The sequence below is a fragment of the Esox lucius genome, chromosome 14 (genome assembly GCF_011004845.1).
Source record: "Esox lucius isolate fEsoLuc1 chromosome 14, fEsoLuc1.pri, whole genome shotgun sequence".
In the NCBI taxonomy this organism is placed as follows: Eukaryota; Metazoa; Chordata; class Actinopteri; order Esociformes; family Esocidae; genus Esox; species Esox lucius.
The window spans coordinates 34115156-34129888 of NC_047582.1; the positions used below are offsets into that span (position 1 = coordinate 34115156).

The 14733-nt window shown below is 45.6% G+C and overlaps 2 protein-coding genes across 2 annotated transcripts in view; one reads left to right on the forward strand and one right to left on the reverse strand.

Annotated features, from left to right (window-relative positions):
- The window catches only part of mboat2b (membrane bound O-acyltransferase domain containing 2b), a 39575-nt gene extending 32912 nt beyond the window's left edge, over positions 1-6663 (reverse strand). The window contains exon 1 of the mRNA XM_034296926.1: positions 6250-6663. Within this exon, the coding sequence (XP_034152817.1) occupies positions 6250-6336 (87 nt within the window). The 5' untranslated portion in view covers positions 6337-6663. The remainder of the gene's footprint in view (positions 1-6249) is intronic.
- A 126-nt stretch (positions 6664-6789) lies between these two features.
- Positions 6790-14596, forward strand: si:ch211-195d17.2 (THAP and E2F_DD domain-containing protein). The gene is made up of 8 exons (XM_013137281.4): positions 6790-7304; positions 7404-7465; positions 7619-7659; positions 8190-8439; positions 11103-11255; positions 12386-12500; positions 12773-12932; positions 13237-14596. The coding sequence occupies exons 1-8, from the start codon at positions 6936-6938 to the stop codon at positions 13272-13274; spliced, it is 1188 nt and encodes a 395-aa protein (XP_012992735.2). The 5' UTR covers positions 6790-6935; the 3' UTR covers positions 13275-14596.
- The last annotated feature ends 137 nt before the right edge of the window (positions 14597-14733 follow it).

The following is a 14733-nucleotide window of genomic DNA, read 5'->3' on the forward strand; positions in this document are numbered from 1 at the left end:
CCTTCCCACTGAGCGACTAAACTCAAGCCAAAACTTGTAATGGAGAAAACCACCATTTATGGCTTGGCATGAAAGACTCAAGAGCTTACAGCCCCCCCCCCCCCCCCCCCCGACACACACACACATGCGCACACACACACACACACACACAGCATATAATAAGCCTTAGAGCCTCTGCCTGCTAAAATATTCACTGCAATCCTTGGACAGAAGTGCTCGTGACAGATTTCACGCTCTGGATGTGCCAACAAACCCAGCACGTCTGTAATTACCAGTAACCAGGTTCGCTTCCAAACCATCAGGTCAAATACAGAAACAGGCCTTTGCCAAACTCCTAGAGGTGTGAGGTTTCCCAGAAACAGCGGATCCGTTAAGCCACAGCTGGAGCCATGCCGTATGCAGCGAGTCCCACCAGATCCCTCCAGCTGCAGAGACCGGGAGTCCCATCAGATCGCACCATCTACAGAGACCGGGAGTCCCATCAGATCCCACCAGCTACAGAGACCGGGAGTCTTGAGAGCTTCCAGAGCTGAACCCAAAGGTTTAACAACCAGTCTGTTCATGCTCATCCACAGGGTAGATAATAATCTGGTCCTAGATTAACAAGTGAACTGATCTTTAGTACACTGGATCCCCGGGAGATGCCTAGCTGGTGACAATCAAGAGTAAGGATTGATTTTGAAAATTTGAAATACATATATAAAAGTTACAATTGGAAACAGGAAACACGCCGCAAAACAACTATGGATATGAACACAGTAAAACCCAAATACTAGTTTCCATTGTGGTCCTCAGTGTTAAAGCAACAACACACTAATGTATTCCCTTTGGGAACTTTCAGGGGCCCTAATGTTGCCAGGGCCAATCCCAAATCAGAGGCTGTGTCAGTGAACTCTCCTCTCAAATATTCAGGATCACATCACCGTGGAGATTACAGCACCACAGCAACGGGCCGGAACACGGTGTACCCTGACTGAGCGGGGCCACGCCTACGTCCCAAATGTTGCCCTAGACCTCTGACTGTGCACTGCTTTTGAACAGGGCCCAGGGGGTGCCACTAGAGACCCGGTTTAATTATGGGCTGTGGCTCGGCTGTGGCCTTCAATACAGAAACACTGTGACAGTAAGCTGATTTAGAGTGAGGGATTTGTCCGGGGCGGGGGGGCTGGGGGGGCACGTATGCAGACCTAAGTTATAGGCCTGTTAGATCCTATGCAAACCCTGGGCCAGGTCCTGGAGGCCTCCGTCATGTCGTAGAGATAAAACCCCCTCCGGCTCTGCTGTAGCACAACACACTTGCTCCACGTCACAAATGGCACCCTAGTCCCTATACACTACCTTTGCCCGAACCGACACGTGCCTTGAGCAAAAATTAAGTTCACAACAAAAGCAATCGGTTGTGGTTTGGGAGGCAGCCCGTCTTCAGAGACTGAAATGAATCTGTCTTCGACCACCTCTATAGAGACGCTCCTTTCTTCGGTTCTCTCTCTTTTGTTTCCGTCAAGTCATTTTCAGAGTTACATAACTTGAGCACGTGGCTAAAACCCCCTACTGTTACCAAGGGAACATAATAAAGGTTTGCAAGCCGTGGTTTCTGGTGGGTGGAGCTTAACACAAGGAAGGCCAGGCCGGTTCCACCCTCCTTGACTCAAATATTATAACACTATATTACATATATAATTTGGTACATAAAAATGTTCAGTCTTAAGGTGTTCTGTTGCAGAGTGCTCTTCTGAAACAGTGGATTTTTTTTTTTAAAGAATGATAATCACTTTTTTAAAGTCTCTCATTTCTAGTACTAAAGGGGAACAGGAGTCACATAATCAAACGAATCAAAAGCTGACTGTCTTTGACTGCCCTTCCTGACAATGACAAGCCATTTTGACTTCAATGCTATAACAATGTAATACATGGAAAAAGCTTATTAAAAAAAATCTTCAGTACTTCACCCATCGATAAGATTTCAGTTGCTGAGTGCTCTTTTGAAACAGTGGTTATTTTTGCAAAAATTCAAGTTTTTTTTGGTATTGCTTACCTCATACTAGTGTTAAAGAGGAACACCAGTCACCGTGACAAGGTTCTCCAAAAACAGTTGTTGTTTTAGGTGACTGCCTTAAAGTCATTTAACACATATCACCCAGAATCAAAATAAGGTTCAGGAGTACAGTATGATGTTTGGGGAGGTGGAAACAACTTCTCTGTCTGTTTGTATGTGCTAGAACTAGTTATTATTTTGCCTTCTGAACCAGTGGTTTGTTTCAGATGGAAGACTGTTTTTCCCACTAAAGCGTTTTGGACGGCGGCCAGCACAGCCAGTAAAGCAGCATGTCTAACAGCCAGGGCAACATTTAGGTCCTCAATCAGGGAAACGGGATGTTTGAAAACTCAATAATTCACTGGCCATGTGGGCCAGCATTATGTCCCGCCTGACCATATTGGTCAAGAGGGAAATAATGGTTTTACCTTGGATCGGGCCCACAAGATCATCGTTTCACTGTCTCTGACTGACTGACTCTCACATTGCTGTTGAATTTCTCAGGTAAATAACATAGACAATAACTAGGCCTAAATCTCAAATCAGAGTCAGAGAGATCTAAAAAAATAAATACACAACATGAACATGGAGTGATAACCTTGAATGTAGCTTAATTGTAAGATTCCAGGCTACATTTGACACTTTAGCCATTAAACAAGTGCTTTTATCCAGGGTGATTCTTAATTAGTACATAATCCTTTAAGTCGAACAACAGACAAGGTCTTCCAACTGAAATCTCAGACCATTGGAAAAGTCAAACCACAAATCATTGATTCAGAAAACGACATAAGAGTGACACCTAATTACAGCCCATTGGCGGACCGAGAAATGCATCCCTCTCTCCATATGACCTGATTGGGATTGGCAATAATAATACCACTTTTTGACACAGACCATGTTTACACGGGCACCGATAACAGTTACGGATACTCACGTATTTTTTTGTCAGTTTAAAAACAAAACTTGTATCCCGGTTTGGAGAAAGGATATTCTTATTACTGACGGGATACTGTGATATATAAATGAACAGTTGTTTTCTTGATGTACTTGTGTGAGAATGATTTCCTCCCGATAGGCTAGCCTAACATGCGCCTCTTCAAAAAGGAGGCTAGCCTAACATGCGCCTCTTCAAAAAGGAGACTAGCCTAACATGCGCCTCTTCAAAAAGGAGACTAGCCTAACATGCGCCTCTTCAAAAAGGAGGCTAGCCTAACATGCGCCACTTCCACCCACCACAATAATTCCATAATTATTTATTTTGCAGGTTTCAGAATGTACTGGCGTAGGCTAGTTTCTGTTTAGAATGTCCAACATTTGGTGGGCCATTTAGTAATCAAGTTGTCTATTAGATAAGCATCGTCTATGTCATAACCTGTTGACATAGAACACTAAGTAAAACACTGCTTACCATGATACCGGCAGAAATCCATAGAAAGAATACATTTGTACACTTTAGCAAGTTACTCTCTGACCGTTTGAAGGAAATACAATGTTGAGAACAAAAAAACAAATTTCTGATGACTACAGTTCATGTGATGTGAATCTTTAATGTGATAAACATTGCCTTTATCATGATATCACAGCACAGAATATAACCTACAATATAAATACAAAGCCTCTGTAACATTCTATCTCTCGCTATTACCTACTGTCTGTCTCTATAATCTACGGTCAGACCCCACAACCTACTGCCTTTCTCTACTGTCTGTCACTATAACCTACTGTATGACCCACAAACTTCTGTCCCTATAACTCACTGTCTGTCGCTATAACCAGCTGTCTGTCCCTATAGCCTAATTTCTGTCCCTATAACCAACTGTCTATCCCCATAACCAGCTGTCTCTCCCTTGGACAGTTGACCAGGCTCATCTGATTCCCCTAGTCAAGGGCTCCATCATTACTTGTAGAGAGGGCTTTGAGCACCACCCTTTGCATTCAGTCTGGTCCCAGAGAGCCACAGATCCACACCTTGTAGCTACAGCGTACCGTCAATGGAAGAGGGAGTACAGTTACAGGATCCGGCGGACCTCCGGATCCCGTTACCTCCTCGTCTGTCTAGAGAACACGATCGCGAGTAACAGCCTGTGTCGTCAGGGCCCTCGGTGGTGAGGCCCCTCCATTGCAAAGGCCGGCAGAACGACAGCGGGCTCTTAATTGGTCCTCACCGCAACCGGAAAACAATAACGAAGGATCACGGAATATGGACATGTACGTGACAGTTAACAGGCATTTCTGTGAAGGTTGACGAAGGTTTCGTGACTGACTGAAAGCCTGGTTCACAGCATCACAAACGGGAAGCTGTGCAGTTCTGGGCTAGCATTACGGTTTTCACCTTAAGGTTTTCAGGACGGTTTCTAGAAACATGTCAGCGCCGTCAGCGCTAAACGACGCCCGGGCAGCGGGTGCGAATCCCCGGGACCACCCACACAGGAAAACATATGCACGCAAGACTATGTTGCTTCAGACAAAAGCATCTGTTAAGTGACTATGAGGCCCACGTCAATAGAAATGAGTGAAGCCAGTGTAACGTGGTTCAAGGCAACCCTTTAATGTGGTAATACCAAAGGAAAGGTCTACAGGGAGGGTAGGCCACGCGACAGCTCTCCCTGTGGAGGACGGCTAAGGGAAATGGATGTCTGTTCAGACAAATCACTGCTGTGGTCATGTTCCCTTCATCAATACCATTAGACAACTCACAGGAGCACGTATTGGGCCTACAAAACAAGCTGGTGCTTTGACTGAATGGGAAGTGTGTGTGTGTGTGTTAAATGGAGAGACAAAAAACAAAAACAATGTAAGTTGATTGTGACCAAAGACGGCAGTACTTAGTGGGCGATGGAGTGTACAGCATTTACCACTGAGACCTTCAGGTGACAGGCAGGTTTTAAAGCGATCACCAGGCCATTCTCCAAGACAGAAAGAACCGTTCTACCTTCACAGATTCATGACAAGGATGAAACCAGGGGCAACAGACAACGCTCGGCCAACAGCTGGCTGGATTCCAATCCCAGAAATATGGTTTTTGTCCCAAATGGCCCCTTATTCCCTAGATGGTCCACTATTTCTGACCTGTGCCCTTTGTGACCCGATCAAATGTAGCTTGCCCTGGTTAAAAGCATTGCATAACAAAGGTAACAGTGTGCGAAATAGGATGCATCTAAGATGTGACCTTACTTAGCAAGAGAGCCTCCCACTCTTACTGAACCATCCTTCACCTGGTTCATTACAGCACTTAAGGCTGTAGCAGCAGTTGCAGGCATTAGCTACGTCCGATTTATAAATTAGCCACCTGACATAAAGAGAGAGCACTGACTCAAAACTTGGTCGGCTATATGAATAGACGAGGGTTATGAAAGGCCATTCCGCTGATGTCAGATTCTGCGTCCTGTCAAGACCTCATGTCTGGTGGCCACATATGTCAGATTTGCCCGGGATGGGTTTCGTATGTGTCCTGAAGTGAAGCTGTCATGGTTTGAAAGGTTCTGTGTGTTTTCTGATGAATGCAGTATAATGAGTGAACTGTTGCATTTTCATACAGCTAATCCCGACCTAGCCTAAACTTATGCTTTGTATTATTTTGGCAATAACTAAATAATTTTTTTTATAAAACAAATAAATAGGCCTAGCTATTGAATTCATACTGGTAGGTAAACATATGTATGTATATTCTACAGCACTGATTAGGGTCCTGCAAATGTTTATTTTGTGTGTTAAATAACACTGGCAACTGTAAAGCCTGATCAGTAAGAAAACAATGTCAGATGGGAATCCAATATGGGTTCTTGTAGACAGAATTGTGTGCTTCTTACAGAATCCTGCGGAACATTTTGTTCAAATAAGCAACTTAACGGAAATGCTGGCTGATGATTCATTACGGAATATACGTGACACTTATATGCAACATTTTAAAGGGGGCTTTCGTGTAATTGAACGATCTATTCCGAGATGTACGCGTACGCCAATAGGCTATGCCATCAACGTGTTGAAATAACCAGCGTAAGCCCGATAAAATCAAAGCAATCCAAATTCTTGATTTTTTCACAGGGAAGAAATGGCAATTCCGTTTTTTTTTTTTGAGTGGGGAATCAAATACCATTGATTGCATGGCTGAACAATGTTGGCTTTGCTGCGATTTTGGACAAGCTACGGAATGCTAGAAATCCTGAAAAAAGGCTTTTATATAAAATAAAACAAGGAATAGCCTATGTATTTACCTGGTCGAGAGGCAGATTGATGATTTCGCTAATGGGTTGCAGCAAACTGGATCCAGTACATGCCGGGGACACCGTTTCAGTAGCCATGATTCAATGAGCGTGGAGAGTCCTCTGCTCTCTTTCCCTTCTGACGGTGGATCCCCGATTCGCCCAGACTGATGGTTCTACATCCACCGCTGTAGCTGCTGTTAGCTGCTGGCCACTACTGGCTGTCGGTTGCTCTACAGCACCTTCTAGGCGTAAATACTTAAAAAATCAGCCATAAATTGGGCAGGGTATTACTGGTCTCATTTCCAATTTTCTCAATCCAATTTTCACAAACACAATTTTCTTTATATATAGCATCCAAAAAAATAAAGTGTCTCCGTGATCGTGGCACAGATGCTCAGCTCCATGTCTAGCGAATACTGAATGCAAAATCCCTTCTGCCCACCCGCCAGTTCTGCAGGAGGCAGCAAAGCAATAAAGGAAACTACACGTACCTCATAAAACCCCACGAGGAAGACGAAATCCCGCCTTTCTTTTGCATTATTGACACTTTCATTGGTTCAACGTCATCACATGACGCCAACTTCCGGCTTTGAAAACAATCTTTTCCTGTCCTTGAATGTGAACGTGAGATAAACAAACAAGCGAACGTGATATTTTATTAATAGCGAGACTTTCGAATGTAGCTGGCAGTAGCCATGGTGAAATGCGTAGTCCAGGGGTGTCCCAATCGAACCGATAACAATAAAGGAGCGTTTCTGAATCTACCAACCAAGAGGTTTTTCAATTTCCCGTCTGATCAGGCTCGAGTGAAAGTGTGGCTTGCCGCCCTGCGAGAGACGAAGGAGGATTCAACCGAGAACCACATCATATGTGAAGACCACTTTCTGACCGACCACATAACACCACGAGGAATAAGCGAGGATGCCATACCAATTATGCCTCCGTACCTTGACGGGCCACTGAGTATGATCAGTCCGTGGGGCGAGGACTCTTCTGATGAGGAGGAGTTTGTGGATAACGTTGAATATGAGGATGATGATGAAGATGATGATAGCGCTACGCACGTGAGGCTCTCAGGACTGCTTAGACTGAAAGCTTTGTTATCATGTTGTTGTTTTTTTGTCGTTTATAACAACGTGTGTATTGTATTATTTTATATACAGAATGACAATGGTGAAGAAGAATATAATGAAACCCCGGGCCAGACAAAACCAACTGCAACTATGTAAGACTACAGCAATCTAGTCTGCACGAAACACACAACAAATGGCAATGATACGAGAGACATATTTTCCCTTTTGTATGTTCAACTACTGACATCTGTAAGTACTAGTCCTATTTAAATGGTTGTTATTCATTTTATCCCTCTTCACAACAGCTTTCATGACCACGTTGAAGGCACCAGGAAAAAGACAAGAGGTATGGGAGATCAATACTGAAGATTTGATTATATTCATCAGTTGAACTGAATGCAGCTGGTGAAGAGACTTGACCATGAAATATGTCACTAACATCCTTACCGCAACAATGTTAAAAAAGTTCACACTATTTAGAATTTAAAAAAACACTACAATAATAAGCATCAGTAGACATACTCAATTAATTACAATGAAGAGAACGAGGTGATAACAGTATTTCGGGTGTGAGTGGTGAGTGTGTGTGTGTGAGTGGTGTGTGTGTGTGTGCGTGTGTGTGTGTCTCAGTGCAACAACAAAAGGAACGTTTAGCTCATGTTCTGGTGCCTGGCGGACGCCGTTGCTCAGTCACTCACTGAACATTATTCAACGTCAGCCTGTAAATGACTGACCGTGCACGTCCCCCCTATCTAGTGCACTACATTCCATTGTGGCCTATGGGGTTAGGGTTCAGGGAATAGGGTGCAATTTAGGGCCGTGAAATACTGATTATCCTGAATGCAATATTGTACCTGCACCTTTTTCCTGCTCCAGCGAGTACTTCCACTGAACGTTCGCCTTCGGTGAGGAACCCTGGCGCACCCCATGTTCGCCGGGATCTGTCCCTGGCTCTGCTCACCAAGAAGTTCCTACGGTTGATGCGCGTCGCCCCTTATGGTGTCATGGACCTCAACACCGCGGCGCAGAACCTGAACACGCGCAAGCGCAGGGTCTACGACATCACCAACTGTCTGGAGGGAGTCAAGCTGATCCAGAAACAGTCAGCCAGCAAGGTCAAGTGGATGTGAGTGATGTTTGTTTTATTAAGCTATTTTCCAGGCTGAACCACCCCCCCCCCCAAAAAAAGCACCCCTCAGACTATTATAGCGGACTGGCTAGGGACAACTCCCCAGTAGGGTTTGAAATTAGGAAGAAACCTAGGGAGGAGCCGGGCTCTGAGGGGCGGGCAGACCTCTTCTGGCTATGCCGGTTGGTGGTACACTGAACACAGGGCACCGGATCTGTTATTGCGTTAGTGTGTAAGCATCGACACGCACGCCCGTCCCCACACTGCTCCCATCATGCTTCTGTGCATCTGTTTCGACCATGTGCTTTGTGCCAAGTCGTACCAGACACCTGTCATCGCCTCATTGGTCGGATCAGATGCCTCATTAAGTTTTAAGCCTGCATGTTAAGATAAGAGATGGAACAAGGATGATGACCTGGAAAAGGAGACATCCAGCCTTTATCTTTGCCTGTGGGCCAAATGTCTCCTCCCCTTCGGACGTTGTGACCACAAAACGGTAATTTGTCCAAATAACGGGTGTTCAACCGGACGCTAATGCAGCTGATCTCACGGACGCTTTTATCAAAGTCTGTGTCCTCTCTGAGCTACAGGACTGTGTGGTCATATACCTCTGGGACTGGCAGGACTGTGTGGTTGTATACCTCTGGGACTGGCAGGACTGTGTGGTTGTATACCTCTGGGACTGGCAGGACTGTGTGGTCGTATACCTCTGGGACTGGCAGGACTGTGTGGTTGTATACCTCTGGGACTGGCAGGACTGTGTGGTCGTATACCTCTGGGACTGGCAGGACTGTGTGGTCGTATACCTCTGGGACTGGCAGGACTGTGTGGTCGTATACCTCTGGGACTGGCAGGACTGTGTGGTTGTATACCTCTGGGACTGGCAGGACTGTGTGGTCGTATACCTCTGGGACTGGCAGGACTGTGTGGTCGTATACCTCTGGGACTGGCAGGACTGTGTGGTCGTATACCTCTGGGACTGGCAGGACTGTGTGGTCGTATACCTCTGGGACTGGCAGGACTGTGTGGTCGTATACCTCTGGGACTGGCAGGACTGTGTGGTCGTATACCTCTGGGACTGGCAGGACTGTGTGGTCGTACACCTCTGGGACTGGCAGGACTGTGTGGTCGTATACCTCTGGGACTGGCAGGACTGTGTGGTTGTATACCTCTGGGACTGGCAGGACTGTGTGGTCGTATACCTCTGGGACTGGCAGGACTGTGTGGTTGTATACCTCTGGGACTGGCAGGACTGTGTGGTCGTATACCTCTGGGACTGGCAGGACTGTGTGGTCGTATACCTCTGGGACTGGCAGGACTGTGTGGTCGTATACCTCTGGGACTGGCAGGACTGTGTGGTCGTATACCTCTGGGACTGGCAGGACTGTGTGGTCGTATACCTCTGGGACTGGCAGGACTGTGTGGTCATATACCTCTGGGACTGGCAGGACTGTGTGGTCGTATACCTCTGGGACTGGCAGGACTGTGTGGTCGTATACCTCTGGGACTGGCAGGACTGTGTGGTCGTACACCTCTGGGACTGGCAGGACTGTGTGGTCGTACACCTCTGGGACTGGCAGGACTGTGTGGTCGTATACCTCTGGGACTGGCAGGACTGTGTGGTCGTATACCTCTGGGACTGGCAGGACTGTGTGGTCGTATACCTCTGGGACTGGCAGGACTGTGTGGTCGTACACCTCTGGGACTGGCAGGACTGTGTGGTCGTATACCTCTGGGACTGGCAGGACTGTGTGGTCGTATACCTCTGGGACTGGCAGGACTGTGTGGTCGTATACCTCTGGGACTGGCAGGACTGTGTGGTCGTATACCTCTGGGACTGGCAGGACTGTGTGGTCGTATACCTCTGGGACTGGCAGGACTGTGTGGTCGTATACCTCTGGGACTGGCAGGACTGTGTGGTCGTACACCTCTGGGACTGGCAGGACTGTGTGGTCGTATACCTCTGGGACTGGCAGGACTGTGTGGTCGTATACCTCTGGGACTGGCAGGACTGTGTGGTCGTATACCTCTGGGACTGGCAGGACTTTGTGGTCGTACACCTCTGGGACCACACAGGCCATGTTACTTTGCACTATATAGGAAACATATATAGCAACAAATGCTGAGCCTTCTTATTTATGCGTAACTGACAAAAACTATAAAAGGCAAATGTAAGATTCTGTAAAGTCCATGAGGAGTCCCATTGGTTGAGACTTGACGTGCTCCTGAGTACAGGGTGGAGTTTAATACAATGCGTTATGATTATATACTAAAGTATGTTATAAACTCACCAAAACCCCATCAAACAGTTGTATCACATCAGAATCTCACTCTGGATAGAGTCTTTGCTGTTCAGGGGATGATCTACAAGCACAGGAGTGACAAATTAGGCCACATGGAAAACTGTCTAACTTCTTCTTTTAATGTACGGAAATGGGAATACAATTTGAAGAAGTCAATTTGTGTCGATGTAGTCGCTCCAAAAAAGATTATCAGGAACAAAGCTGGATAGGAAATTGTCCACTAAGAAACACAAATGTTTTCCTTTGTTTTATTCACGATGTGTATCCTGACACTGACGTGTCTGGCTGACCTTTTCCCGGTTGCCAGGGTTTAGTGTGTATTCTGTTAATGAGTGGCGACTTGCTGTCCCGCCCCAGAGCTCCGTGTCCTGTCAGCAGTTTCGTGGGGCCAAAGCAGAGGCTCCAGCGAGAGCTGCAGAACCTGAAGACGGTGGAGGAGAGTCTGGATGAGCTCATCAAGACCTGCGCCCAGCAGCTCTTCCACATGACAGACAGCTTGGACAACATGGAATATCCTTTTGGAGTGCTGCGCACGCAAATGCCTGCGCTCGCTGCTGTTAGTTACCCGGGACATGAGTGCTCCGCAGTGTGAAATGTAAATATGCAAATTGCCCAACGACCGATGAAGTACTGTAGATACAGAGTCGCTCAGACACATGCAAGATATTCTGGACAGCCTCAGTCTGTGGTTTCTCAGCAAACATGTGTGTATGGTGTCTAAAAGAGGCCATGCATGCTATATTCTAAAAGAGGCCATGCATGCTATATTCTGCTTTATACGAGTAGCAGAATAATTTCAGTTAAATTATCAGTTAGATAATTTCAGTTAGATTTAGCCACTAAATCAACAAGAAAGATTTCTATTTACTGTAAATAGCCAGAATGTTATTTGAAATTGCAGTAGTTTCCTAAGAGACATCCAGCACCTCTGTTATAAATTAGGTAGATTCAAAAATTCAAAAGTTATTTGAATTCAAAAGTATTTCCTAAACCTTCTGGTTTGGACCAGATGTGTCAAGGTGTAGTATTTCCTAAACCTTCTGGTTTGGACCAGATGTGTCAAGGTGTAGTATTTCCTAAACCTTCTGGTTTGGACCAGATGTGTCAAGGTGTAGTATTTCCTAAACCTTCTGGTTTGGACCAGATGTGTCAAGGTGTAGTATTTCCTAAACCTTCTGGTTTGGACCAGATGTGTCAAGGTGTAGTATTTCCTAAACCTTCTGGTTTGGACCAGATGTGTCAAGGTGTAGTATTTCCTAAACCTTCTGGTTTGGACCAGATGTGTCAAGGTGTAGTATTTCCTAAACCTTCTGGTTTGGACCAGATGTGTCAAGGTGTAGTATTTCCTAAACCTTCTGGTTTGGACCAGATGTGTCAAGGTGTAGTATTTCCTAAACCTTCTGGTTTGGACCAGATGTGTCAAGGTGTAGTATTTCCTAAACCTTCTGGTTTGGACCAGATGTGTCAAGGTGTAGTATTTCCTAAACCTTCTGGTTTGGACCAGATGTGTCAAGGTGTAGTATTTCCTAAACCTTCTGGTTTGGACCAGATGTGTCAAGGTGTAGTGTTTTTATCGCCACTCTCTGAATTCCTGGCCAACAAACAGTCTTCCATGATGTCCTCTTTAACATCCCATTCACGTTAGCATACGTGACCCACAGCGACCTCAGCGGCATCAGGGTGTTCCAGGAGCAGAGGGTCATTGCCATCAAGGCCCTGGAGGAGACCAAGCTGGAGGTCCCCACGCCCAAGGAGGTACAGTGAGGCTAAGCCCTTGTTGACAGGCGTAATCAACGGCAGTGTACATCTAAATCAACAAGAGGACCAAACACAGCACTTCTAATCAATCAATCAAATGTATTTATAAAGCCCTTTTTACAACAGCAGTTGTCACAAAGTGATTTACAGAGACACCCGGCCTTAAACCCCAAGGAGCAAACAACAGTAGTGTTGATTTTCATCTGACCTCTAAAACGATCATTTGCTGATTGGCTGAACACATCACCCTGAACTTCTTTCTATTCCAGGACAGCATCCAGATTCACCTGAAGGGAGGCAGGGGACCAATCAAAGTGCTGACGTGTGAGATGGACGGGGCTCCACTTGACACGGGGGGAGGTGGAAAGACGACAGGATTTCTGCCACTGGAGGAGAGCCGGATTCACACCAAGCTTCTGCAGCTCACAGGTAAACCAACAGCTGGGCTTTTCATTCTGTCCGGACAATCAGGGGATAGGTGCCTTAGATTTGACTTAGTGTCAAGAACATTTCTGCATTGAGGTATCCTTTGCTGTAAGAAATATTCAGCAGAGGGCGCTGTTAACTATAAAATGATTTGGGGAAGATCAAACATCTGGGTTCCTTTGCCATGTTAGTTATACAAAAATACCAAAACGCCTGGCCGGTCCATTTCCATAAGGTACATAATATTTTGGTGTGTAGTCTAAATGTAACTTTTCCAAATCTATTGTTAATTTGTGTCTTTCTGCAGGGCCCTCTTCGTCACAGAATGCTGTACAGAGTGGATAGTTTCTGCAGGGCCCTCTTCATCACAGAATGCTGTACAGAGTGGATCGTCTTCACAGGGCCCTCTTCATCACAGAATGCTGTACAGAGTGGATAGTTTTCGAAGGGCCCTCTTCATCACAGAATGCTGTACAGAGTGGATAGTTGCTACAGGGCCCTCTTCGTCACAGAATGCTGTACAGAGTGGATAGTTTCTGCAGGGCCCTCTTCGTCACAGAATGCTGTACAGAGTGGATAGTTTCTGCAGGGCCCTCTTCGTCACAGAATGCTGTACAGAGTGGATAGTTTCTGCAGGGCCCTCTTCGTCACAGAATGCTGTACAGAGTGGATAGTTTCTGCAGGGCCCTCTTCGTCACAGAATGCTGTACAGAGTGGATAGTTTCTGCAGGGCCCTCTTCGTCACAGAATGCTGTACAGAGTGGATAGTTTCTGCAGGGCCCTCTTCGTCACAGAATGCTGTACAGAGTGGATAGTTTCTGCAGGGCCCTCTTCATCACAGAATGCTGTACAGAGTGGATAGTTTCTGCAGGGCCCTCTTCGTTACAGAATGCTGTACAGAGTGGATAGTTTTCGCAGGGCCCTCTTCATCACAGAATGCTGTACAGAGTGGATCGTTTTCGCAGGGCCCTCTTCATCACAGAATGCTGTACAGAGTGGATCGTTTTCACAGAGCCCTCTTCATCACAGAATGCTGTGCAGAGTGGATAGTTTTCCCAGTGGTAAAATGCATTACTGTCCTTTATTGGATGAGGGCAACGTGTCTCTGGACTGTTACAGACTCCACATTCTAACCCTGCCACTTCGAATGCCTTTGTGCTTGTTTTGTGATGTTCAATGCCAAGGGTTATGACCAAGTCAATGAGGGAATGTATGATAGGATTGTAAAAAGTACACGTAGGTCATTAAATCATTAGGTTTATTTTTTTATAGGTGTTTTTTAGTTACCTGAAGAGAGTCTTGTTTGGTTGCAGTACACTGCTGATGTGACTTTTCATTGTGGACAGGGACAGCCACTCATTAGAAATAAACACATCTCTTGTGATCTTGAGCAAGGCACTTTACCATTATTGTTCCTGTAACTCACTCTGGATCAGAGTGTCTTCTAAATGAACTAATGTAAATGTAATGTACAAAGATGGGTGTGATTTGTTCTCTTGGGGGCAACACTCTGAGTGTTCTTTTTTGTTCCTTTTTTGTCATTGGACTCTGAATGCTCTGTCTGATCATTTTTCCTTTCATTGTTTGTCTTATGAATGTCTTTTTTTTTTATCCTTGTTTTTTATTACTTGTCTAGAAAAACGTCCAATTCATCATAATGAATAAACATACTTGTATAAAATGTCATGCGTATCTTTCTGTGTGTAACATCTTGGGCAAATTCCAGATTTCCAATACTTTTGGTGCCCTGAAGCTGGGCTATGTATAAACCGTGTGGTCTTTTCTAAGTGGTGAAACTAGTTTG